This window comes from Alexandromys fortis, unplaced genomic scaffold (genome assembly GCF_014885135.2).
Source record: "Alexandromys fortis isolate MF-2015 unplaced genomic scaffold, M_Fortis_MF-2015_v1.1 scaffold_193, whole genome shotgun sequence".
In the NCBI taxonomy this organism is placed as follows: domain Eukaryota; kingdom Metazoa; phylum Chordata; class Mammalia; order Rodentia; family Cricetidae; genus Alexandromys; species Alexandromys fortis.
This window is the reverse complement of record NW_026068083.1, coordinates 1,502,442-1,529,569: the sequence shown is the minus strand read 5'-3', so window position 1 is coordinate 1,529,569 and position 27,128 is coordinate 1,502,442. Positions and strand designations below refer to the sequence as shown.

The 27,128-nt window shown below is 51.2% G+C and overlaps 1 protein-coding gene across 1 annotated transcript; it reads left to right on the top strand.

Moving 5' to 3' along the window:
* On the top strand, window positions 1-27,128 carry Ulk1 (unc-51 like autophagy activating kinase 1). Its single transcript, XM_050122051.1, has 28 exons — window positions 1-494; window positions 842-934; window positions 1,014-1,055; window positions 11,792-11,824; window positions 12,043-12,079; window positions 14,808-14,981; window positions 15,079-15,152; window positions 15,446-15,547; window positions 16,440-16,498; window positions 16,583-16,665; window positions 16,976-17,026; window positions 17,363-17,451; window positions 18,399-18,546; window positions 19,067-19,127; window positions 19,292-19,381; window positions 19,747-19,872; window positions 20,171-20,316; window positions 20,435-20,521; window positions 20,919-21,187; window positions 21,817-22,010; window positions 22,291-22,400; window positions 22,475-22,618; window positions 23,118-23,308; window positions 23,460-23,632; window positions 23,716-23,834; window positions 24,140-24,297; window positions 25,105-25,240; window positions 25,315-27,128. Exons 1-28 carry the CDS (start codon window positions 384-386, stop codon window positions 25,368-25,370), a joined length of 3,156 nt encoding a protein of 1,051 aa, XP_049978008.1. The 5' UTR covers window positions 1-383; the 3' UTR covers window positions 25,371-27,128.

Below are 27,128 nucleotides of genomic sequence, written 5' to 3'. Positions count from 1 at the left end.
CGCACTGCGGCTGCGCCGGCGTCTCAGGCTCCGAGGCCCGGGTGCCTGGGATCTTTTGTTTCCCCGCGGGGTTCTGAGCCGCGTCGTCTGTCAGTGCCGAGTCGGAGCTGGAGTGTATCTGAGCCGAGGGCCGAGTCGGAGTGGGTCCCGATTGTCAGCGCCGGGAGGGTGCCGTGGGGGACGCCGAAGGATCTCGCCCCACCGTCCGCCGGCCTCTGGGACTGGGACCCGGCCCAGGCCTGCCCGATGGGGCGCGCGGCCCCGGCAATGAGCCCGCACCTCCGGCCCCGCGTACGCGGCCCTCCTGCCTCCCGCGCCTCCGCCTGAGGCCAGAGCAACCCGGAGCACCGCCCCCGGGCCCGCGATCCCGGCCCGCGCGCGCCATGGAGCCGGGCCGTGGCGGCGTCGAGATCGTGGGCAAGTTCGAGTTCTCTCGCAAGGACTTAATTGGACACGGCGCCTTCGCGGTGGTCTTCAAGGGTCGCCACCGCGAGGTGGGTGAGGCTCCCGGGGGCCCCAACACCTTACCTCCGGAAATTGGGAGAGGTACCCAATTCAGGACCCCAGCCCCGGAAACCCACCTGCTACTCTAGCTCCAGAATCCAGGAGACGCCCGCCCAGGATTCTCTAACACTGAAGAGTCAGACCAGTCTTGGAAACCTAGCCTAGGGCTCCATCCGCTTAGATTCCAGGCCTCGCTGACAGAGCCTACCTGCCGGCCTCGGGCATCCTCCAATCCCACGACCCTTGGAACAGCCAACCTAGGCCACAGTGTGTTCCCAGCTTGGGGGGCAGAGGGAAGGATATTCTCATTCCTGAAGTTCTGCGTTTGGCTTTTCAGAAGCACGACTTGGAGGTGGCCGTCAAATGCATTAACAAGAAAAACCTTGCCAAGTCCCAGACATTGCTGGGAAAGGAAATCAAAATCCTGAAGGTGAGCCAGTGCCTCAAGGAAGGGGGAGAGGTGGGCCAGCTCTTGTCTTGCTAACGAGAAACTTGGATTTGTGTCCTAGGAACTAAAGCACGAAAACATCGTGGCGTTGTACGACTTCCAGGTAAGGCCGGGAGGCTGCTGCTGTAGGACTTGGGGGAGGGGTAATGTTATTCTTGCCGGTGACCCAGTCACAGCCTCAAGCTCTAGGTTGCCGGAACTGAAGCCCCCATTGGACAGTTGATGGGCTAGACTGGTGTGGTGTAGACGAAAGGAGCTGGGGTTCTGAATATGGTGTCTGTGACTTGCTCAACTCTGAAGCCCCACAAGGTCCCTGGTCCAAGTTTGTTTTGGCTTTTGCTAGGTCTAGGGGACCTCCCCCCTAGATTGTCTGTTCTTGAATGGGGAAGGAAGGCAGCCGAAAACACTAGCGTTGTATCTCTGGCGATCGTATTGCTTAGATCGTGTGTGGTTTGGGTTTAGTGTGCCCTAGTGCGAAGGACCCCTTCCTCCACAGCGTCTGACCCAGTGGCCCTTACTGCATCTGGTGTCCCTGGCAGGCCCACCTGTCTGGGCTGGCGGGTTTGTTTGTTGACATTGCTTCAGCGGCCTGGCATTGGCCAGCCCACTCCTGCGTCAGAGGCTGGGAGGGGGAGGGGCTGTTGGAGATTCCTTCTTGAGCGCGGTTAGGGCTGGGCCCACTGGACCCAGCAGCAGGATGTCTCCACCTCTGACTAGCAGCCTCAGCAAGAAAGCTGACAGACCGTCAGCCTCAGTGGTGCCTTCCGGTCCTCCAGTCCAGTAGTGGTAGGGGTTGGAGGCCCTGGATGCCCGACGTGGGGACCAGGAACCCTAGGCGCTGGTCCCCTGAGCAAAGTGCTGACTAATGGTCTTGAAAGCTGTTTACTGGGGCACAAGACCAGCCCTGGCTGAAGGAAGTTCCCAGCGAGCAGCTGTGTTTTGGTGGCCTCCCTCCCTCCCTCCCTCCCTCCCTCCCTGCCCTGCTTCTCTTCCAGCTTTACCTTTGGGGCTGTGACATGTCATGAGGTGACCTGTGGGCAGGGCCTAGGTCCAGTGTGACAGGGAGTACCTGGCAACAGCTGAAGACATTGTGTTCCAGGTCCAGGAGGTTGTCCTTTGCCACCTGTCCTTCCTCCCTTCCCCATGCTTCTTCCTTCTCCTGTTTCCGGTGCTCTAGGCAAGGCCTCATCAGTACACTTCTTGTGGACCCAGGGCCGAGTAGATGACATGACCTTCATAGGGATAGACTCTGGCCCTCAGTCCACTTTGTGATCCCCTCCAGGTTCCCACGGTTCCATGTCTGGGCATTTTTCATGGTTGTCTTCCTAGAACTGAACAGATAATTGGTTAGGTCCACTTCAGACTTGAGGCCTGTTCCACTCTGCTCTGGTTTCCACTCATTCTGCCTCATCCATTTGAACCACCTGATTGGAGGGACTCTGCCGTTTCCTCCAGTATTGGCAAGGCCCTGGCTTCCTCTGCCCAAAGGAAGTGCTTCACCCGATGACCTGGTGGTGGTGTTCTGTATCCTTGATGTTTAAGATATACTCTTGGTTAGAAAAAAAAAAGGATGATTAGGTCAAGAAAGCTCTCCAATGCTGCAGAAGGGTCTGAAAAAAATATACAAAAGTCATTCTCCGCTGGGTGGTGGTGGTGCACACTTTTAATCCCCAGCACAGGCAGGCGGATCTCTGTGAGTTCTAGGCCAGCCTGGTCTACAAGAGCTAGTTCCAGGACAGCTACAAAGCTACAAAGAAACCCTGTTTCAAAATAACAACAAAAACAAAAAAGTCATTCTCCAATCCTTAAGCAGATGGCCTGCTGTCCTTTCTTCTCCTAGGCATCCTTACAGGTTTTTTTTCTTCTCCCTGGAGATGTGTACCATTCCTACCATACTACCCCCAATGTCCTCCATGGTCTGTTGGAGAAGGCAGGAAGCCTCGGTTTCCTGTCTCACATTGAGGTCTCATCTGCCCTGAGGAATCACACTTGGTTCTTTATTGGAATGACAGCTTGCAGTAGGGTTCATGCTCAGAGCTGGACTGCAGCCCTGATTGGACCACACAGGCTGTGCCTTCACTTCTGTCAGCTCTCAAGTCTGAGGCAATGGGAGCACAGGCGGGATTTGCTGCTGATGTTGCTGTGGTGGAGATTTCAGGCCACGTGGCCACCTTGACTGTGGTTCATTTTACTAGCCTAACCCCTCCTGAGGAACACAGGCTATTCCGGGATTCTGGCCCAGTCAAAATGTGGTCACAACTCTCCTTGGACTCTGGCTAGCATGGATTTGTAGATGGATTCCTAGAAGTTGGAGCCCTGGGCAAGACGTGTTCATACTGTATGAGTGACTGTTGTCAGATTGCCCTCCGGAGAGATGATGCCAGTGGTCATCATGCAGCTGTCCATCACTTAAGGTTGTACTGGCTCAAACCTCACGTGTTTTCATAAGTCAAATCTTACTAGTGTTTGTTTGTTCTTGTTTTTCTCTTTCTGAGATAGGGTTTCTTTGTGTAGCTTTGGAGCCTGGCTTAGAACTTCAACTCACAGAGAGCCACCTGCCTGTTCCTCCTGAGTGCTGGGATTAAAGGTGTGTACCACCACACCCAGCCTCCAGCCTCCCCCACCACTGCCCAGCCCTACTGTGTGTGTGTGTGTGTGTGTGTGTGTGTGTGTGTGTGTGTTTTAATGATTTATTTATTTATTTATGTGTGTATGTTTGGGTATGTGTGTGCGTGCACACGGGGTGTGTGTGTGTGTGTGTGTGTTAGGTGATTTTAGAGGTCAGAAGAGGACGTTGCATCTCTTGTAGCTGGACTTAGAGGCAGTTGTGAGTTGCCTGGGGAGGGTGCTGGCTACTAGAATATGTGTCTTCTGCAAGAGCAAAATATATCTCCCTCCGTTTTAAATAAATTTTAATTTATTTTTATTATGTTCATTGGTGTTTGGCCTGCATGTGTGTCTGTGTGAGAGTGTCAGAAGCCCTGGAACTGGAGTTACAGATAGCTGTGAGCTGCCATGTGGGTTCTGTTAAACCTAGGTCTCTAGAAGGACAGCCAGTGCTTTTAACTGCTGAGCCATCTCTCCAATCCCAGCAGAATACAATGTCTTAGCTGCTAAGATCTCATAATCCTCATTTTGAACAGTGATAAACAAATCTACTTTTGTTTCCCATGTTGGAAGCAGGGTTCAGTAATCATGATGGTCCAGGCTTAAGCTCTGAAGCTGTCTGAGGGTTTTGCTTTCCTGTATACCTCTAGATGAAACCATCATCAAGTTGCCTTTCCACGCCTGTGTCCCCCCCCCCCCCCCCGCCAGGGTTTCACTGTAGTTATCAAGCCTATCCTGGAACTTTCTTGTAGACCAGGCTGGTTCGAACTCACGAGGATCCTCCAGCCTCTGCCTTCTGAGTGCTGGGATTAAAGGCATGCACCACCACCCTGTTTACGCAAATTTTTTGTGTGTAAATGGGCTTTTTATTAAAGGAGTTCTGTGATGGGCTACACATAGGTTTCTTCCCTGCCCCTTTTTTATTTATTTTATTTTGTTCCTTTGAGACAGGGACTCACTCAAGGCTAGCCTGGTACTCATTGTCCAGTCTGGCTCAAACACCTGGCAGGAGCAGGTTAAGGGAGAAGTTTATTTTGGCTACAGGTTCTACTTCACCATAGCAAGAAGGCAAGGTGGAGTTCATGGTGGTGGGAACATGATTATTCTCAGACATTGGCTGGTGAGGAAAGCAGAGAACTCAGACAACAAGTAGCCTGGCTATAATTTCTAGCCATGTTTTTAGCCATGAGGCTAAAATGCCACCAAGTGTTCAAACGTGAAGCTGTAGCGGCATTGAAACCATAACACCTGGACAAGTGCAGGGTACATTCCTTTAATCTCAGCACTTGCGAGGCAAAGGCAGGCAGATCTCATTGAGTTCCCGGCCAGCCTGGTCGACATAGTGAGTTCCAGGGCACTCAGCTACATAGTGAGACCCTTTCTCAAAACAAACAAAAAACATTGACACCACCTCCCCTCTTTATTCTTGGTAGTGCTATTAGTTGAACCTAGGATCCTGAGCATGCTTGCCTCACACTTAGGAGTCAAACCTTAACTCCCTATGCTCCTGAGTTTACCGGAGATTTGGGGAGGCAGATGGAACACATGGCCTTCACCAAGGGGGGAATGGACTCTCAACCAGGTTTCAATGTCTGAACATGTTCTTGCTCTGGGAGAGTGTGCACTGCCAGAATCATAATATCAGCCCATAGATGTAGGCTCAGTTCTTGCCTGCTTGCCAGCCTTACTGCTGAGGACTCCCTGGAGGCTAGTATGCTGTCTGGCAGGTTCTCTGAAGCTCTATACTTGCCAGGCTGCTGAGAGGTGACTCACCTGGACCTTGCAGACAGACCAGCTTTGAGTTAGGGTTAGGGGAGTGTCTGTATTCATCACAGGCTTGTGATGTGGGTTTGGTTATGACCTTCCCACCCACAGTGGAGATAGAGCTTGTCACTGGACACAGTCAGAGATAGGTCAGGATTCAGATAAGTCTGCTGTTTGTACATCCACAAATCGATTGTGCCTTGAAATTTTCTCTTTTTTGGGACTGAACTGGAGCTCACTGTAAACTAGGCTTCCTCTGAATTTTGCCTTCTTGATGCTAGGATCAAAGGCGCGCACTACCACACCCCACAGCCACCACACCCAGCTCTTTGTTTTTTGTCTTTTGAACGAGGGTCTCCTTTAGTCCAAGGCTAGCCTTAAACTCCTTGAAATCTGACCTCCACCCTCAAGATTAAAGGCAGACTCCAACAGGTGGAGCTTCTTGACTGGGTTTTGATTTATAGCTGTAGCTGGCTTTGAATTTGTGATCCTCCTACCTTATCCTAACAGGTACTGGGGTTACAAGTGTGCACTGCCTTGCCTAGATTTTTTTTTTAATTATTTTAGCTGGGCGGTGGTAGCACAAGCCTTTAATCCCAGCACTTGGGAGGCAGAGGCGGGAGATCTATGTGAGTTCAAAGCAAGCCTGGTCTACAAGAGCTCTTTCCAAGACAGACTCCAAAGCTATAGAGAAACCCTGTCTCGAAAAACCAAAAAAAAAAAAAAATTATTTTCTTGCCTGAATATATATTTGTGCGCCGCTTACGCCACTTACGTGCCTGGTGTCTATGAAGCCAGAAGAGGGTGTTGGATGCCTGGAACTGGAGTTATAGATGATGGTGATGTGGGTGCTGGAAATCAAGCCCTGGTCCTCCAGAAGAACAGCCAGTGTTCTTGTTCTTAAACACTGAGCCATCTCTCCAGCCCCATCTCCTTATTTAAAACTTTTCTTAACCTTTGTGTATTATATGGGATAGGCATGCACATGTTCCAGTGCCTGTGGTAGTCGGAACAACTGGAGTGGAGGTGATCTCTCTTTCCACTGTGGTTCTGGGGACTCTAAACTTGGGGCATTAGATTTGGTGGTAGGTAGCTTCACCCCACAGGGCCATCTTGTTGAGTTCCCACTTTTTTGATTTATTTTTTTTTATTTTATTTTTTTTAAGATTTATTTATTTATTATGTACACAGCGTTCAGCCTCCATGTATGTCCTCAGGCCAGAAGAGGGCACCAGATCTCATTACAGATGGTTGAGAGCCACCTTGTGGTTGCTGGGAATCCCGAACTCAGGATCTCCAGAAGAGCAGTCAGTGCTCTTAACCTCTGAGCCATCTCTCCAGCCCTATTGATTTATTTTTGTTGTTTTTAAAGATTTGTTTTTATTTTGTGTCTGTTTTCCCTGCACATATGTAAGTGTATCATATGCGTGCAGTGCCCACCGAAGCCTTAAGAGGGTTGGATCCCCTGGAGCTGGAGTTAGTTATAGGTGGTTTGATCCATCATATGAGTGTATTGATCAAACCCAGGTCCTCTACAAGAGCAACCAAATACTCTTAACTGATGAGCCGTCTCTCCAAGTCCCTAACGCCCTCCCCACTTTTTTTTTTTTCTTTTTGGTTTTTTGAGACATGGTTTCTCTGTGGTTTTGGAGCCGGTCCTGGAACTAGCACTTGTAGACCAGGCTGGTCTCGAACTCACAGAGATCCGCCTGCCTCTGCCTCCCAAGTGCTGGGATTAAAGGCATGCGCCACCACCACCCGGCCTTCCCCACTTTACCTTAACTAATAATTTAAGGATGCACATGTCGCAGGGGTGCAGAAACTAATCATCATTCAGAAACCACTAAAAGACTGGAGTTTTAAACCAAACCAGTCAGTGGTGGCACACGCCTTTAATCCCAGCACTAGGGAGGCAAAGGCAGGCGGATCTTTAGCAGAGCTAGTTTCCAGGACAGAGAGACCCTATCGGAACCCCCCCCCCAGAAAAAAGACTGGAGTTTTGAAGTTTTTTTTTTGTGTGTGTATATGTATGTGTTCTTCACGTGGGAGTCAGATGGTTGGTAATTTGGCAGAAGTTGGTATCTCTATCAGATGGGTCCCAGCAATTAAACTCAGATTGTCAGGCTTGGTGATGGCTTCTTTTTTTTTTTTTTTTTTTTTTTTTGTTTTGTTTTGTTTTGTTTTGTTTTGTTTTTCAAGATGGGGTTTCTTTGTGTAACAGCCCTAGCTGTCCTGGAACTAGTTCTTGTAGACCAGGCTGGCTTCAAACTCAACAGAGATCCACCTGTCTCTCTTTCCCGAGTGCTGGATTTAAAGTTGTGTGCCACCACCGCCCGGCCTTGGTCGTGGATTCTTTTACCTGCTGGACCAAGGTTTTTTACCTTTTGAATTATGGAGAACATAAAAATATGGCAGTTGTAAGGCTGATGGGATACACCATAAAGCCCATGGCTGTGCAGGATAGATGCCATGTTCTAGAGGCTGCCTGCCCTCCCCTCCTTGCCCTGTGTCTGGCTGGTTTCCTACAAATAGTCTTTTGCAGGGGAGTCAGTCACTTTTCTGACTGTACTAACTGGTGGTCAGAATCGTTGTAGATAGATTACAGAAGTATGGTTCTGGAGAGTAACTATATGGAGTTGTATTCCCAAGAGACAACTCTGTTCTCCTGGATTATTTGTGGCGTCTCGGAGAAGGGTCTGACTATTCACAGCAGGAGTTGGTGCATGGAAGTAGGCATGTAGACATGTGGATGCCTCCTGAGAGGCCAGCCTGGGTTGGTAGCCTGCAACAAAGGGTGGCTGCTCGAGCCCAGTGGGGTAGAGTAGACTCTCCTTGCTCTGTCAACTGTCCAGAAGAGCCCAGCATTTGCTGTGGCTATAGCCGTGGCACCTTCTGCAGTCCAGAAAAGGCCTGGCTCCTCAGGAGTTAATTGGGTCAGTGCATGTCACCCGCCTGCCAGACCCAGTGTGAGATTGCCAGACAAGAGTAGAGCAGGCAGAGGGTGGAGAGCTGGGATCCTATTAAGCAAATATCTCAGTGTCTGGGGCGGAGCAGACGCCCGTGCGGCATCCCAGGATGCCCTGCATGCCTGAGAGTAGCACGTGCGGCTTCTGCAGGCGTGCTGATTCTATTGTCCCTCTTGAGCTTTTGCCCTAGTGAGTTTCTGTGTGTCTGTCTCCAAGTCTTTCTTTGCTCTACTGTCAGCTGTGGTTTGTCACTGGCTGCCCTCTGTCACCTTCCTCTCTTCACAAGGGCTAGGTGTTGGGACCTGACTGGCAGAGTGGCAATGTTGGGAGCCTAGGGCATTCCACATCAAGGTCTTCCACCCAGTGTGAGAGACCGTGGTGGGAAAGCCATTCTTGAGAAGGACTTTCGTCTGCTCAATACTCTGGAGTGTGTGCTAGGGATGCAGTCTTGGCCTTGGAGGTTCCCGAGAGTCTTATGTGGCCCCTAGAGTTTGCAGAAACCAATTGAGCAGAACAGAGGCTGGAGAGGTGGTTCTGGGTGAGCTCAAGGTGGGTTGAGACAGGGTAGCTGTAACTACTGTGGTTGTACTTTGGCCTCTGCTACCCCTGTTCCTAAAGAGGGTAGCCTCATCAATGTAGAGGGGCTGGCCTGGGTGGGCTGTTTCCCTTTCAAAGCTCTTGCCTGGGAGGCCCTTCTTGCTTTGTGGTTTACCTCACTCCCTCCAGGTTAGAGACAGCAAGGCCCAGCTCTGGAGGTAGTAGAGCTTGATTGGGACTGGTTAGGAATAAGCTTATGGAAGGCATATAGATGGCATGAAAGCCAGCCTGCCTGGGCGAGCCCTGCTACTCCACAGAGCTGGGCATGTCTCTTGCTTTCTTGGGCCTTGGCTCATTTGTAAAACTGGCTGGGGAATGTGCTGTGCTTGTTATTTTCTGGGGCTCAGGGAAGTTAAGCACAGAGGCAGGAGAGAGTACAAAGAACAGATTTGAGAGGGCTTGCCAAAATGGTGGGCACTACCAGTGGGGGACTAGGCCACAGCTCAGGCCTGGTAGGAGCACTTGATCTCAGAGGAAGCTTGCTCTTTTGGGGCAGTAGCAGGTCAGAATGGGGCAACAAGCTGGCTGTTATGAATTAAAGTTGACACCATTCTACCTGAGCCCTTCTGGGTCTCTTTTAGGACCACCTCCTGGGAAGGGCTGGAGGTGGGCAGAGGTCCAGCTTGATTGGGACTGGTTAGGAATTGGCTTATGAAGGAAGGCCTATAGATGGACCCTACTAGGGTCTAATCAGGAACTTTGTGCACATGCTGAAGTCCCATGGTTCACTGGTAGCTTTGCCTCTAGGGAGGCAGGAAGCATGATGCTGTATATAAGAGAGGACAGGCTTAGGGCTGCTGGTAGCAGTTATCCCTTGTTTGGGAATCCTGGGTTAGTATCTCCGAGGTTGGTATTCTGTATTTATCTTTCCAGATCTTTTGTCTGTCCTTGTCACTGTCCCTGCTTGTTCAGACTAGGTGGATGAGTTTGGGGCTCTGGGACAGATCATACCCCAGGGAGCAGTACTAATGTTTGTTTGTTTGTTTGTTTATTTATTAAATATTTCTGTCTCTTCCCCACCTCCGCCTCCCCTTTCCCTCCCCCTCTCCCAATCAAGTCCCCCTCCCTCGTCAGCCCAAAGAGCATTCAGGGCTCTCCCTCCCGTGGAGCAGTACTAATGTTAAGGACAGGCCTGAGCCTCTAACTGCCAGGCTCTAATGTGTGTGTCCCATAGCAAGTGGCCCCAGCAGCCTCCATTGGCTTGAGCTGCAGACTGAAGCAGCTGAGACACGCCCTCTGATGCACAGCAGGAACAGAGTGTGTGCAGTGGCTATTTGTGGTCCTTATCTCTGCCACCTTTGCTGTGCCCCAAGCCCTCCGTCAGCTCTCACTTCAGTTGAGCTGAAGGGGCCTCAGGCTATTTCTTCATTTTAGTCCCCATCCTACTTAGACTTGGTCTCTTTTCTTGGTCCCTGTCCCTCCATCCTGGGCCCCCTAACCTATTTGTTGCTCACCTGTCCCAGAGTATGTCTCCTGCAGCTGGCCTGGAAGGCACAGAGAGGTGAGAGTGGAGACAAATGGGCTAAGTCAAGGCTCCTCATCTAGGCAGGTACTTGGGGTGTTGGCATACAGGCCTTGGTGAAGCAGTCTAGGCCTGTATTTTTGAATAGCCTCCCACCTGGGCTATACCCAGTTTGTCAGTAGTGGAACACACTGAGTTGGGACAGCCAGACTGCCTGAACACACTTTTTAGCTCCCCAGTCACTCTGGTGCAGTTCTGGGGCACATGGGTGGGCTCTTTGCACATCCACATTGCAGGTGTTCAGATGTTTCATGTTTGTCACTCATGGGTGTTCATGTGTAGGCATTAGTCATAGGGACTGGGAGGCTGGGTAGGAGTAGGGAGTCCTTGGAGTCATGAATACATATTTGGGGTAACTGACTTGTGGGGCAGGTGGCCATTGACTGCTGTGGTGGGGTCATCTGGGGCCTGTGGTTCCTGTCCCATCCAGCTCTTGCAAGCTGTCAGCAGGACTCTTTCTGCAGTCTCCGCTTTGTCCAGGCCCTGGAAGAGATTTGAGGAACCTCCTATATCTCTCTGTAGCTGAGTTCCTGAGGATCAGGGAGTGGATCCTCCTTGAGTGCTTGGAATTGGGGTAGGGCCTTTGCTTTTTGCTGTGGGCTATAGGAGGGGAGGGCCTTTTTCCTGTGGTTCCTAAAGCCTGCTCCACCCAGCTGACTGCTACAACTGCAGGGATCTGCAAGTTGCTTAGAACCAGCCTGACTGGCTTAATACCACTAGGTCAGTAAAACAGGTGTGAATAGTGGGATTTGCTGTGGGTGATCTCACAGTGTGGGGCTTGGCCCTGTCAGGTGGGTGGTCCTGTTCACACAGGCTTTGATTAGACAAGGGGACAGACTGGTGCCCAGGTGAGTGTCTGTCTGAGCTTGAGTGCCTGTTAGCCTCTAAAGCCCCACAAGGCTGGATCAACAGCTGGAGGCCTCCTGGTTGCTGATTCACCCTGCCAGTACCAGTCTGTAATCTGTTAGCATTGTGGATTCCAGTGCTGTGAAGTTCTTGGACTAAGAATCAAGGTCAGCTCCCTTGGGACAAGAGTAACCTTCAAAGGTAGTGGTCCCAGTGCATATCAACCTTTTCCTATGCTGAACCCTATGGAGATCATCAGACCCTCTGAGACACTGGGCCCGTATTAGTATGATCTTGAAACAACATGTTCCCATCCCCCAAGCCACTTGCCACAAATGTCTTGTCTCCTAGATTGAGTCTTGGCCACAGAGGACACCTAGGCCTGGCCATGTTCACTCTGTCTCAAGCCTTGTTGGTAGATGACATATTGAGAGTGCCTGTGGTATCAAGTGCCAGGGGCTCTTCCAAGTAATGTCCAATGAGTGAAAGAATATGCAAGGTACTTTCCCATCTCAAATGGCTTGTTCTGTGTTTCAGGAGATGGCCAGTTCTGTCTACCTGGTCATGGAGGTGAGTTCCCATGGGGCCAGGGCAAGCACAGGGCCCAGAGGAATGGGCAGAGGGATAGGGGTGGGTGGGTTATAAGTATGCACTATTGACATTCCTAGCTGGGATTTTAGGACACCTGTACTGGACAGGTTCAAGGAACAGGTATGGGGCTAAGGAGTCAGGTTAAGACTGGAAGGTCTTTGGCCATGTTTTGATTGTATGTCCCTGGTCTTTTGCAGTACTGTAATGGTGGAGACCTGGCTGACTATCTACACAGTGAGTAGACATACCCCAGCTGGGCACTACTGCTAGTCTAAGATGCTGCCAGCTTGATTTGCCCCTGATTGATTGTAGCATTGATCTTCCTCATCCTCTCCTGCTTTGGGGCTATATAGAAGGGAGCCCAGCTCTTTTAGACCCTTAGGCTTCACCACCCTCAGCTATTTAAGTGTTTCTCACCTGTTGGGAGGGTGACGACAGAATAGTCAGGTATTGCTATTTTGGCAGGGTTGAGGACACAAGCAGAGTAGGTGGGTCAGAGCAAGCACTGGCAAGCATAAAACACGGGGAGAAGGGTGTATGGTTTTTCATGGGAGGACAGGGGGCAGCTTTAGTGTATATGTGAAGTTTAGCCAAGAGATCTATGGGAGTGTCTTGTGGATACAGACTAGTAAGAGGTACTCTAATTAGCAGAGCAAGGAAGCTGCAGGCAGCAGGAGAGCTCAGGACCCATGGGAAGATAGCAAGTGAGTGGGTTGTGATACGTAGAGTGAAAGTGCACTGATCTCTTCCATGGAGTACTCTGAGGGGAGAGGCAAGTGGTAACAATGCAGGGGCCTGGGTCCAATGCCTGGAAGGATGCAGTGGTTATCCATGATTGTAATTCAGAATGCTCCACCTTGGCAAACACAAAACCAGAAGCAGGGATTGATGGTTCAAAGCAGCCCCTCCTAGATAGGCCTTCTGTCTCAGACTATAAAGGAAGTGACAGCCACTCAGCCTTTTGAGAATGGGGACTCCAGGGACCTGAGCACCTTCTAGCAAAACTCCTGAACATTCTCCAGAGGGACACAGGCATTTAGAGCAGTCTTCTGTTCTTTGGGTCCTCCTTCTGCTGGAGCCTCTAGACACCATCCCAGACTCGGACACTGACTTCTTGTTGCCATCATAGCAGACCCTGGGTCTAGGAGGACCCTGCAAGGTCTGCTGGGATGAGTCAGTTGTGGAGTAGGTGTGGGGTCTTGAGGCTCCTGATTTTAGATGCAGTGGCCTGTCAGTTCACTGCATGCTCAGGTTCACGTGGCTGATCTGTGCTTGACTTTGCCTGGCCAGTATTTGCTCTTGTCTCTTGGGGCAGCATGTTGCACCCATGACTTTCAGTAGTTGGGTGTTTCTTAGAAAGTTTCCAGCTCCACAGTGTGTTAGTTTGGTCTTAGGCCAGCCTCACATGTCACCTGTCTGTGGAGAAGGAAAGGGGTGAGCAGGCCAGTACAGGGTTGGCCTATATATAACTTTGAGATTATCAGGTGCTTACAGACTCCTATGTGTGAGTGTGTCATGTAGGCTCCCAGACTAGCCACTTGTCAAGTGATTGGACTGTGGTGAGCTGGTGTCCCACCAAAATGGTTGTGTGATCCAGACTGGATCTGCAGTGACTGTTTATTCTTTTGGTATGTGCCAAGTGCATATGTATAAGGTGTACATGTTTTGGTGTCTGCCTGCTGGGCTCTAGGTAGGTGATCCTTGCAGACCTGATTACCAGTGAGGTACCTCCTACTGGGAGGGAGTTAATTGGTTGTCTGACATCTCCACACTGAACTATTGGTGAAGCCTGTGTCCAGTCTAGCCTGAGTATAGAGCTACTCACTGTTTTCATTTGTTTGTTTATGAGACAGGGTACGTAGCATTGGCTATTCTAGAACCATATTGGTTTCCAACTCACAGAGATCTGCTTGTGATCAGATCAGCAAAACCCTATCTTTTTTTTTTTGTTTGTTTTTTGAGACAGGGTTTCTCTGTGGTTTTGGTTCCTGTCCTGGAACTAGCTCTTGTAGACCAGGCTGGTCTCGAGCTCACAGAGATCCGCCTGCCTCTGCCTCCTGAGTGCTGGGATTAAAGGCGTGCGCCACCACCGCCCCGCGGCCCCTATCTTTTTTTTTTTTTTAAGATTTATTTATTTATAATGTGTACAACCTTCTGCCTCCATGTATGCCCACATTGCCAGAGGAGGGCACCAGATCTCATTACAGATGGGTTATGAGCCACCATGTGGTTGCTGGGAATTGAACTCGGGACCTCTGGAAGAGGTCAGCCAGTGCTCTTAACCACTGAGCCATCTCTCCAGCCCTGCAAAACCCCGTCTTGGAAAACAAAACAATAGCAAACAAACAAAAAACTTTTTTAATTTGTCTTTATGTATGTAGACCACATTCATGCCCTGGTACTTGACCGAGGGTTCCAGAACCCCTGGGATCTGAGTTATAGATGCTTGTAAGCAACCATGTAGGTGCTGGGAACCAAACTAGGGTTCTTAACAACGAGTACTCTTAACTGCTGAGCTATTTCTCCAGTGCCTGTCCTCACTTTGACTGTGGACTAGGAGACAAAAGACCTATCCCAGAACTAGAGACAAAGCCTAGTGATTGATTGCTGGCCACAGGAATGGAGAAAGTTTTAGGAGGTGTCAGCAGAGGAGTAGAGACCAAGAGGAGCAGAGTATTGTCAGAAGCACCAAGAGCTAGTGGTTAGGAGGAGTCCTACAAGGATGTATGAGAAGAGGGGCATGTGCTCTCTGGGGTTAAAATAAGAAAGGACCAGCTTCTTCTGGAGGTTGCAAAGAAAAGTTGGCCTTGGTGCCCAATGGCTTGCAGAATGGGTTGGCCCTGTGTGCTGGAGTGTCTGGGGAGTGGTATTGGCGCTAAGGCCTTGAGCTTGTCTTTCCACACAGCCACGTACACTCAAGACAGTGGTATCCCAAGTTTTTTGAGCCTGCCTTTTCTTACAGCCATGCGCACACTGAGTGAAGATACTGTCAGGCTATTCCTACAGCAGATTGCTGGCGCCATGCAGCTGTTACACAGCAAGGGCATCATCCACCGCGATTTGAAGCCCCAGAACATTCTGCTGTCCAATCCTGGGGGTCGCCGTGCCAACCCTAGTAACATCCGAGTCAAGATTGGTGAGACCTGTTGGGGTGGTCGCTCCCTGAGAGACTGCAGCAGGGGACCATGCCCAGAGCAGTTTCAGCTCATGCAATCTGGGTGCTTCTCCTGCAGCTGACTTTGGATTTGCCCGGTACCTCCAGAGCAACATGATGGCGGCCACACTTTGCGGTTCTCCTATGTACATGGTGCGTGCTTACTCATGGTTCAGGACTAAAGGGCAAGGCAGAGCTGGGCTAGTGTCAGCCCTGCCTGAGACCCTTTACAGAATTCCTAAGGATCAGCTGTGGCCTTACCATTTTGGTAAGGGGTTGCAGACAGAGTGGCCGTACCATTTTGTTATGTCAAAACTAGTTGTTGCTCTGGTGATGTATGTTGGTTGCTTGGTACCCAGCAGATGTCTGCTCCAATTGGCTAGTGCCTGATAGCTGTTATTACATACTACTGTACAGTAGGGCTTATCTGTATTGTCACCCTATAGGCCCCTGAGGTCATCATGTCCCAGCACTATGATGGGAAGGCTGATCTATGGAGCATTGGCACCATTGTCTACCAGTGTCTGACAGGGAAGGCCCCCTTTCAGGTAAGTAAGCCCGTGACACTAAGGTCTTAGTGAGTTCCCAAAACCCTAGAGGGTAAGGGTTAGTGTGGGTGGTGTTCCCACCATGGAAGAGTACAGAGCAGCCAGATGGGGAATCAGTTTCTGGATATAGGTACTGAGCTTGGTGGCTCTCCTGTATCTTTTAGGTGAAAATTCTCTCCATAGCCTTCCAAGGGGTCACTGAAACTGCATTTTTTTAAGAGTCAGGTAGCATTAGGCCCTGCTCAGTCACCCTGATCTCTGCCACACAGGTACTTCCCACCTAGCAGAAGAGTTCTCTTATCTAAGATTAAGCCAAACCTCTCTACTTAGTAAGGTAACCTGAAAGGGGGCCTTCCCTGTCAGGTCCTTTGCTGTGACCCCATTAGAGGTCAGAGACTTTCCACCTACCCTTGTTTCTAAAGCAGCTGTTCGTCCAAGTAGTAGCCCAAACATGGAAGCAAAGTCTGCATCAAGGGGAATTTGAGAACCTAGGGCTGTGTCTGCCTCAACAAGATGTGATATTGATACCTGGCATGCCCCCAAGCCCTAATAGGCCTGGCAATAGTTCCTATTTGCCAACATTGACTATTCAGGTTAAGAGCTAAACGTACTTCCTGTACTGGGGTGTCAATCTGTGAGCCTCCCAGATGTGTCCCCAACATGGAATATATGCCCAGCCCTTTTCTCAGTTGGAGGGTCTGGTGCGTCTCTCTGTCCCATCTGCCTTCCACTTGTCCTTGTGTGCACATGGCACATGAGCTGCTCAGTGGTTCTTGCCATGGGTATCTGGAGACAAAGGCACTTGAGAGACTAGGTAATGGGAGGTAGGTGTCAGGGCTCTGAGGTGGCAGGTACTCCACAGGACTGAACCTTTTCATTGTTATCCCAACAGGCCAGCAGCCCTCAGGACCTGCGCCTGTTTTATGAGAAAAACAAGACACTGGTTCCTGCGTAAGAAACCCTCCATAATCCCCAGGACATGTCTACCCTGGCATCCCACAACTCTTGCTCAAACCCATCCTCTCTTTCTCCCAGCATCCCACGGGAGACGTCAGCTCCCCTGCGGCAGCTGCTCCTGGCTCTCTTACAGCGCAACCACAAAGACCGCATGGACTTTGGTGAGCACGGGCCACCTGGCACCCTGCCCCTTTAACTTATGTTAGCTGGTCTTAGTGAGTGCCCAGGCACTCCTAGCCTACCATTTGCTGTTAGCCTCCGGGCCACAGTGCAATGGACTCCTTCTAACCTCAGCATGACCAGCAGACTGAATCCTGCTGAAATAGAGGTCAGATGTTCTCAAGAGCCACCATCTGGGGCCCTGACTCTTTCTAGGTTGCTGGGGCCTGACTTTGACACCCAGGGCTCTCTGGTCAGGCTGTCTGGGTCAGGGATATCAAGATAATTAATTAACTTTCTTTTATTCCACAGATGAATTTTTCCACCATCCTTTCTTAGATGCTAGCACCACCATCAAGAAGTGTGAGTCTCTGGGAGTCTTGGGCACAGACTGGGCTTGTGACGTGTTCCCCAATGTCTATAGGTGTCAATGCTATTTTGAGGAAAACTTTGGGCTGATGGCGGGGGAGGGGGGCATCCAGTTCTGCCTCTGCTTCAAGGCCATGTATATCTATCTACCTATGACTGGTGTCATAGGCTTTGGGGTACTGGAGGTACCAGTGCAGAGTGGTGTAGCCTGATGCTGGCTGCTTGTCTCTGTGGTGAGAGCTGAGGTACTGGGCCAGTCAAAGGCAGCCATGTCCCCAGAGCTGTAGTGGGATCCAGAAGTGTGCATATTGACCCACATTTCTCTTGCAGCCCCACCTGTGCCTGTGCCCTCGTACCCGAGCTCAGGGTCCGGCAGCAGCTCTAGCAGCAGCTCTGCATCACATCTGGCCTCCCCACCGGTGAGTTGATTTCTTGGATTTCTGTTGGGCCATGGAATGCATAATGATAGGTGTGCAGATATTGATCTAGCTGCCCCTGGTCCTTATATACCTTAGGCATTGTGTAGCCTGTGTCCTGCATGACTAGGGAAGAGATCCCCTCTCACTGAGGCTCAGTGGCAATGATCTGTTGATCATGTCTGTGTGGGACTTGAGCCCCATCTCAATGTTCACTCATTTGAGCAGTAATAAGATAGTGTCCGGGTTTGGCCCAGTACTCTAGGCTCTGACATAACTGGGAGCAGGTTCTGTGATCTGTGTCTGGTGGTGGGGACACCCTCTGGGGGTACTCATTCCATGAAAAGTATTCCTACAGCTGTGCCAAGCATTGCCACCTGCCCTAAGAGTCTAGAAGTGTGTCTACATGGTGCCTGCTTGGTGCTGGTTTGCAGTGGCAACTTCCTCACAGGGACACGACCTCTATGGTCCCCTGGTTTGTTACTGTACAGACATGGAGAGGTGGGGTGAAAGGGATGAATGGTGAACACTGTCCCAGAGGTAGATTCTTCATGAATGTGTAGGAGCTGCAGGCTCCCAAGTCATATGGCACTCATCCTAAAGCTTGTCTGTAATGTTTGAAAGAGCGGGCTCAGAGGCTGAGAGCACAGGCTGCAGCTAGAGGTTCTTTATTAAATTCCCAGCAAACATATGGTGGTCCACTACCATCATAAACAGATCTGGTGCCCTCTTCTGACCTGCAAGCATACATGCAAGCAGAACACTGTCTTATGTAGTAAATAAATCGTAAAAAAAAAGAAAGAGCTGTGCTGTGCTGTGCTGTGCTGCAGTGTCCAAGCCCAGTCCCCTTTACTTAGCACTATGGGCCTGAGATCCACTGTGAGCTGCAACATTCTTGGGGAGGTTGATTGCCTTTGGACTCAGTTCACCAACCCTGCTCTGTCCTTCAGTCCCTGGGGGAGATGCCACAGCTGCAGAAGACCCTTACTTCCCCAGCGGATGCTGCTGGCTTTCTGCAGGGCTCCCGGGACTCTGGTGGCAGCAGCAAAGACTCCTGTGACACAGACGACTTTGTCATGGTCCCAGCCCAGTTTCCAGGTCAGGTCCCAGTACATAGGCAGGCAACCTCACAGTATTTGTTGGAGTATAAAGGTGTGTCAGACAACTGGATACATGCACATGCATGTGGGCAAAGGCTTTAGCCTGACTCCCTATGGGCAGTTGGAATGGGTTTCTAGAGCCATGAGCTTGCTAGGGAGGATGTTATCACCACAGGTGTGTCTGGAGAGCCCTATGCCCAGGTTCCAGAGTATTAAAAAAAAGTGTGGGGAGGGGGCATGTGTGTGTGTGTGTGTGTGTGTGTGTGTGTGTATATATATATATATACATACAATACAAAGGTGGCTCTCAAAGGGTTGCCACCTCAGTGTCTTTGCTTTGGAGTAGACTGCCCTCACACTGGGACTCCACAAAGCCACTGTATTAGCAAGGAACTGTACTGCTCAGACTGCACTCTCTTGGGAGAAAGGGGACATTGAGCAGGGCACCAAGAGCCAGAGGGTCAGGCGAGTCCAAGAGGACAGGGGATACCTTGGTCAGATGCTTTCTTCTTCCACAGGTGACCTAGTAGCCGAGGCAGCTAGTACCAAGCCCCCACCTGATAGCCTGCTGTGTAGTGGGTGAGTCAGCCTTTCCTGACCTCTGCCCAGTAGCCAGTCTTGACATGGAATAGGCCATTTGGGAAGAACTAAGGCTGCTGGGCCCACTTAGGGAAGCCTGGTGAGGGAGTTTAGGATCTTGATGCATCAATCTAAAGCTGTCTATCTGTCCTTTCTGCCACCAGGAGCTCGCTGGTGGCTTCTGCTGGCCTAGAGAGCCATGGTCGCACCCCATCTCCCTCTCCGACCTGCAGCAGTTCTCCCAGCCCCTCTGGGTAAGCATAGATGGGTATCAGTGATCCTCAGCATCATGGCCATCTTTCTTGGCAAGATCTGTTGTGTCTAAAGGTCCTGTATTCGATCAGATTTGGCCAGACATGGCAATGTGGATGTCCCACTGAAGGGCTGTTGATATGTGGCTGGATTTGTGAGGGAACCCAACTGAGAATACTGCCTACAGGACCTTCCCTAGATTAGGGTATAGGCAACACATATGTGGGAGTCACACAGACAGTGTTGGGTGGGTGCAGTGTGAAACCCAACTCTTCAGACTTGGGCAAGGATGAGACCTCTCAACCCCAATGTGTCTGGGCCTGAGCCTCTTCCAGTGCTGTCTACAGTGGTTACTCTCTCTCCACAGCCGGCCTGGCCCCTTCTCCAGCAACAGGTATGGTGCCTCGGTCCCCATTCCTGTCCCCACTCAGGTGCACAACTACCAGCGCATCGAGCAGAATTTACAATCACCTACTCAGCACCAGACAGCCCGGTTAGTATCCCTGACTTTAGTGAGAGTCATGCCACAGTTGTCCTGTGTGCAGTCATGGAGTTTGTAGAATTCTTGTAACTACTGGGGACTTCTAAGCTCCTCAAACCCATCTTGTTGGCAAGCTATGTTTGGTAGACTAAAGTAAATGTTAGGGGTTGAATGAGTGTTTCATGTAAACTATAGAAGGCAGCTTGGGTTAGCAGTTACCTGTAAGCCAGACTAGCCAAGGAAAATCTGAGTGACATCAGGGGGCCCTCAGTGATGTCAATTAGACCTTATGTGCCCTGGCTCTGTGCAGGTCCTCTGCCATCAGAAGATCAGGTAGCACTAGCCCCTTGGGCTTTGCTCGGGCCAGCCCATCACCCCCCTCCCACACTGATGGAGCCATGCTGGCCAGAAAGCCGTCACTAGGAGGTAGCCGTCCCTACACACCCTCTCCCCAAGGTAAGTTTATATGGGGGATGAAAACTGGTGGGCATTCCTTTCTCTGTGAGTGGATGGGATGGGTTTGATGACCCCCTCTGTTTGCTGTGGTCTAATCTAGCTACCCTTTTCTTACTAGTGGGAACCATCCCTGAGCGGCCCGGCTGGAGCAGAGTGCCCTCCCCACAAGGAGCTGATATGCGAGCTGGCAGGTCACCACGACCAGGTAGGTGTGGGCACAGCCCATGGCCTGAGCATCTGTAGAGCAGGCATGAAGGTTAGCTGACCTTGTTTGGGGTCTCTTCCTGTTGTTGAGACTCTTGCTGTTAGGGAGAAATCAGTGAAATCAATCTTTGGATCACAGAGGATGCCTCCTGCCACTCAGTTCCTTGTACTCTACAACTGTGTGGCTTTGGACAGATTGCTAAGCCCTTCTGTGCCTCTGCTCTCATGGAGACTTCCTGAGGTAGCTGTAAGGGTGTTGTGTAAGGGAGTGAGGTGTCCAGAATGGTGGTCACAGAGACCTAGAGTGGGGCAGTGCTTTGTTTGATATTTTCCAATGTGCCTGGCTGAGGGATCTCAGGTAGTAATGCAGCCTGTCCTATCCCTGTTCCTGTCCTCAGGCTCCTCTGTGCCTGAGCACTCCTCACGGACCACTGGGCTGGGTTGCCGTCTGCACAGTGCCCCCAACCTGTCTGACTTCCATGTTGTGCGCCCCAAGCTCCCCAAACCCCCAACAGACCCTCTGGGAGCCACCTTCAGCCCACCCCAAGCCAGCGCACCCCAGCCATGCCCAGGGCTACAGTCTTGCCGGCCACTGCGTGGCTCACCTAAGCTGCCTGACTTCCTACAGCGGAGTCCCCTGCCCCCCATCCTAGGCTCTCCCACCAAGGTAATGGCTGGCTGGGCTGACTTGTAGGAGGGACCGAGCTCTGGTGGAGGAAACGGGGTGGGAAAGGACCTGGTCTCTGTGTCTTGGCTACTGTTGGGTTTCCCTGGGGGTGCCTAGCAGGGGCTTAGGGAAGGGAAATTAGAGGAACTGATTCTTGGAGGGGATGGCTTGTCACAGAATGGGGACCGCTGACTTCCCTAACAGGGAAGAAACCTTGCGCCCTCTGTCTCTCTGCTGTGCCGTGACTACGGTAGTGTGGCACCAAAAGGTGTTTTACTAAGATGAGTAGGCTTGATTTGAGTATAGGAAAGAAATCTCAGACTAGGCATATACCTGTAAGCCTAGCTTTGGAGGGAGGATCTGAATGTTGAGGCTACCATGGACTGTTTCAAAAAGTGTCACAAGGCTAGTTTGTCACTTAGAGATTGTGTAGTTCTGTCTCTTTGTCTTAGCTTTCCTTCTGGAAAAGGGAGCCCCACACAGCAGCTGCTACCTGTGTTGTAAGCCTGTACATATATCCTCAGTGCTTGTTCTAGAGGGACAGATTTCCTCAGTGGGCCCATGTTGCGCTATGGGTTCTGAGGTCTGGCAGTCCATTGGACCTTCTCAGTGCTGTCCTTCCCTTCTAGGCTGGGCCCTCATTTGACTTCCCCAAAGCTCCCAGCTCTCAGAATTTGCTGACCCTGTTGGCTCGGCAGGGTGTAGTAATGACGCCCCCTCGGAACCGCACACTGCCTGATCTCTCAGAGGCGAGTCCTTTTCAGGGCCAGCAGCTGGGCTCTGGCCTGCGGCCTGCTGAAGACACCAGGGGCCCCTTTGGCCGGTAAGTGGGGTGGATGGACTGTGCTCAGGAGCTGCCCTCCCTACCGTTTCTGACCAAAATTATCTTTGTACGCTGGCTGCCCAATGTGGCAGGTGTTGGGAATTTGTGGTGGGCCCTTGCAGTCCAGCCTGTTTTCCTTGTTTGAAAGATGAAGTGGGTTAGAGAACTTACAGCTCCTCATGCCTGACCTGAGGTACGATTGTGTGCAGAAATAGGACCCGAGCTGCTGGGTCTAGAGGCCCTCTCCACACATACTGCCTCCCCATTCCTACCACCTCAGGTCCTTCAGCACCAGCCGTCTTACGGATCTGCTGCTTAAGGCTGCATTTGGGACACAGGCCTCTGATTCAGGCAGCACTGATAGCTTGCAGGAGAAACCTATGGAGATTGGTATGTGAGGGATCTGTGGGGGTGTTGTGGGAGTCTGGCACAGGCCTGATCTCTGAACCTGCCTTGTTCCTTAGCTCCCTCTGCTGGTTTTGGAGGGACCCTGCATCCAGGAGCCCGTGCTGGAGGGGCCAGCAGTCCAGCACCTGTGGTGTTCACTGTGGGCTCCCCACCCAGTGGTACCACACCGCCCCAGGGCACCCGCACTAGAATGTTCTCAGGTGAGGGATATGCCAAGTAAGAGCAAAACCTTGGGATGGGAATTCTTGAATGCAGTGTTCTGTAACATAATCCTAATGGTCCATTTATGTAAGATCTGTGGCATTCCTAGCATATGCATGGAGCAGGAGTGGTATTTCAGATGCTGGTCTCTTTATCCAACTGCCCTGAAAGCTCAACCTATCCTGGTTGGGAACCCTGGCTAAATAATAGATTCATGAGGATCCTGCCACTTCACAGTGATGGCAGTGGTTGCCTTTACCTCTACCACCCAGTTTTGTGCATGGCTTCACTGCTTTCTCTGAACTAATTTGTGTTTAAGTATTGGAAGCTAAAGCACTCCAAGACGGAGCTCCGGGTGCTGGCCCCTTTGACTTGTATTCCCTATGAAAACATCAGGGTGAGGAGGAATGTGAACTGAGAGAGGGAGTTCAGGGGGGCAGAGATGGCAGGGTGAGAAGCAGGCATGCTGCCTGTCCCTTACCAGCCATCTACCTACAGTGGGCTCTTCCAGCTCCCTGGGCTCTGCCGGCTCTTCCTCTGCCCGCCACTTAGTACCTGGGGCCTGTGGTGAGGCCCCTGAGCTTTCTGCCCCAGGCCACTGCTGTAGCCTTGCTGACCCACTTGCTGCCAACTTGGAGGGAGCTGTGACCTTTGAGGCTCCTGACCTCCCAGAAGAGACCCTCATGGAGGTGAGGCTTGTGGGGAGGTGACAAGCATGGGTGCTCCCTTCTGACTTACCTGATTAATACTTGGGAGAGAGGTGCCTCTTTGGCAGGTCAGCCTTTCAGCTCTCTACACACACTTGTGTGCCCCAGACTCTGACCTTTATTGCTTCCTCAGCAAGAGCACACGGAGACCCTGCACAGTCTGCGCTTCACACTTGCATTTGCACAGCAAGTCCTGGAGATTGCAGCCCTGAAGGGTAGTGCCAGCGAGGTGCCCGGGGGCCCTGAGTACCAGCTGCAGGAAAGTGTGGTGGCCGACCAGATCAGTCAGTTGAGCCGCGAGTGGGGGTAGGTGTTGCCTGGGGACCGAGAAGGCAGTTCCTGGACATTGCTGGCCCTGACTTGCCTCTGACCTGTTTGTTGACCTCTAGCTTTGCAGAACAGCTGGTACTGTACTTGAAGGTGGCTGAGCTTCTGTCCTCAGGCCTACAGACTGCCATTGGCCAGATCCGAGCTGGCAAGCTCTGCCTTTCATCTACTGTGAAGCAGGGTGAGGATGTGGGTTCAGGGATGCGGTGCTGGGGTACATGGGTAGGAATAGGCCATGCCAGGAGCAGTTGGCAGTGTGGGTACACAGGACCTGGCCTCATGCTCAGAGCACAGAGTAAGTCCATGAGTTTACCCAGGCAGAGCTACTTGGAACTGATGTTGATCTTGCTACATAGGGCTCTGGGGAAAGCTGGAGGCTGCAGCTCCTGTTCAAGCGGAACATACTCCTTTACACACATGCTTTCCAGCTCTCTATGGGGGTCCTCTGCTCCTAGAATCCTGAAATGACTGACACTTCTACCCTAGTTGTACGCAGACTAAACGAGCTATATAAGGCCAGCGTGGTGTCCTGTCAGGGCCTCAGTTTGCGGCTTCAGCGTTTCTTTTTGGACAAACAACGGCTGCTGGATGGGATCCATGGTGTCACTGCTGAACGGCTTATCCTCAGCCACGCTGTACAGATGGTATGGGCGGTCTGTGTGCTTTGTCTTGTGGAGCTTGGAATTTTGTTCCTAGTGTGCTTAGGTGCTAGAGGTCTCCGACGTTAGGTGATGCTCTACCCAGCAAGCAGCAGGGGCTTCCCATAGTAACTTCACCTGTCCACTGTGTAGCTTTTCAATTCAGGAAGCATCCCTACCTGTTACCTCTGAGAGTCCGTTTCTCAGATAACATGAAAGACCTCTGTGTGAAGACCACACCGTTGAAGCAGGCACTCTGCTTTGAGATTATTCTCATATTCCTCAGATATGAGGAGCACCCCTGCCAAAGGGGAAGGAACTAAGTATAAGTTGGTCTCCTTATCTATACTCTTTTCTCAGGTGACCGTGACCTCATGGAATGACACTGAGTGAGTGCCCTGCACACTGCTCACAGTGCTACCCTGAGTGTCCTGGGGTAGGGTTTGATTGCTGTATCCAGCCCAAGCCGATAGCACAGTGGCCACAATGCAGGCAGGTCACCTGGCTCTGTGAGCATCTAATACATTAGCTATCCCTGGGACATTATTAGTCATTCTTTTTTAAAATAGGTATTCTCTGTGTAGCCCTGGCTATTCTTGAACTCCTCCATAGACCAGGCTGACTTTGATCTGCCTGCCTCTACTTCCCGAGTGCTAGGATTAAAGGCGTGCGCCACCACCACTTGCTAATAATTAGCCATCCTCTTATGCTCACTCTAAATGAACTTGGGCCAATCCACAGTGTGCGGTGTGCTGAGCATTCAGGCCACTCCTGCCTTGCCCTGGCCCTTCCCAGCTCTGCCTTTGTCTACAGGTGCAATCTGCTGCCTTGGATGAGATGTTCCAGCACCGAGAGGGCTGTGTACCACGCTATCACAAAGCCCTGCTACTGCTGGAGGGGCTACAGCACACACTCACGGACCAGACGGACATTGAGAACATTGCCAAGTGTGAGTGCCTTTTCCTGGCAGCCTGTGTGGGGTAGTAGGTGTGGCCTCACCATATCATGTTCTCTCTTCCACAGGCAAGTTGTGCATTGAGCGGAGACTCTCAGCCTTGCTGAGTGGCATCTGTGCCTGACTGCCTGCTACCAGCCTGCTGTGCCCTTGGAGCTAGTCGCCTCTGCCATCCTGCAGGGAAGGGTTTGAGACCTGGCAGACTGTCCTTCTTGACACTGATCTGATGGTGCTGAGACTGCTGCCAGCCAACTCCAGCAGGGATGCTGCATGGTGGACCTGTGCAGACTGGTGCAGCTCTTGCTTCCTATTCCTGGGCTGCTAGTCTCTGCTAGTAGGTGGATGTCAGAGTGCCAGTGACAGCTTCCTTGCCCACCGGGACAGGAGTTTCTGAACATATCCTTCCTAGCTGGCTCTCTTGGCGGCCAGGTGTGGCACTGAGAGATGTTAGGCTCGTGAGTGTGGGCACCTGCCACCTGCAGAGCCCAAGGCCGCCCCGTGGACAGGCAAGGCCTTGAGACTGTTGCTGACTCTAAGCCAAAGCGAGCTTTTTCTCACAGCTCACTTACCCCATTGTTCATCCAGGAAAAAAGGGTGTGGCCTTTTGGCCTCCTGATCTCTCTAGGAACCTCTCCCTCTGAGGCTACCCACCCAGCTTTGTAAGTCACCAGAGCACTTTATGCAGACAGAGACTGGAGAACTTCAGCCAGCAGTTCAAGTCTGAACTAGGAACCCGCCTCCTGTTCCTGGCTCTCGCTCTCCAAGATGCTGTACAGATGCAGACCATGTCTACATGTATAAATAGCCCAGTGTGCACCTCCACCTGTGTCTGGTCTTTGGAGGGAAACACAGGCTTGCCTCCCAGGGGAGAAGCAGTCCTCCTCTTTAAATGTTCATTAGGAACAGTCATTGTGAAGCACCATGCTTTATAAACTCAGAAGTTCCACACTTTACTCCTAAAATGTATTGCCCGCAATCCCAAATCCAGTTTTTCTTTAAAAAAAAGGAAAGTTCGGATGTTTAAGAATTGGTAGGGTGTGGGTGGGGAAGGCAGAGCATTGCTCTGGATGTTTCCCATGGAGAAGATGGCACCAGCTGTGTGGCTGAGGGTGAGAAGAGGCTGCCTGATATGGTGTGTGATGTGTGGCTGGCTATCTCTATCAACTTGCCCTGTTAGATGGCAGAGAGGGCAGTGCCCAGATGCCGTCCTCCCCCTGCAGTAGGCAGGTGTGGGTGAAAAATAACATATGCAAAACTGTCCCCCATGGAGCTTTTCCGTCAGTCTAGCTCCTGTGCTTGCTGGCCTTCAGGGTCTGTGCTGAAGCTTGTCTTCCAGGCTCCAAGGTGGACATAAGCTAATACCTTCCCAGCCCTCCTAGTTGCTAGTCCTTTGTCACTGCTCTGTCGATGTGTACTTGAAAGTATCTGAGTGTCCACAAGGCAGATGTGGTGTTGCTGTCCCCCAACAGCATTCAGAGTTATAGGACACACACCAACACTTTTTTTTTTTGGTTAGGTTTTGTTTGTTTTGTTTTTGCAATACTTGAAATATTGCCACTGTGCTTGAACATACAAGAAAGCAGATCTCTAAGACTAGCCTCCTCCCTAGTCACCCCATGACCTCCCTTGCATGTAACATGTATTTATTGTTTTGTGGCCAACTGGAATCCAGAGCCACCAGGGAGGCTGGTGCAGGGATCCTTACCTACCACCTGGTTCCTAATGGCTCCTGGGTGGTTGTGTATGTGTGTGGTGTGAGCCAAACCTGCTCTCCAAAGCAGTGCTCAGCCCCTGTCAATTTAAGATGAATTTGTGTGAATCCACCCCTTTTGCGTTTCACTGTGTCGTATCAGTTTAAGAAAATAAAATATGGAATTGTTAA

Bases quoted from the DNA above. Each gene is read 5' to 3' on its own strand.
- Ulk1 (XM_050122051.1), top strand. From the start codon at position 384: ATGGAGCCGGGCCGTGGCGGCGTCGAGATCGTGGGCAAGTTCGAGTTC. The intron at 14,982-15,078 runs GTGAGACCTGTT...CTTCTCCTGCAG, and splicing joins TAACATCCGAGTCAAGATTG to CTGACTTTGGATTTGCCCGG. The intron at 22,619-23,117 runs GTGAGGGATATG...ATCTACCTACAG, and splicing joins CCGCACTAGAATGTTCTCAG to TGGGCTCTTCCAGCTCCCTG.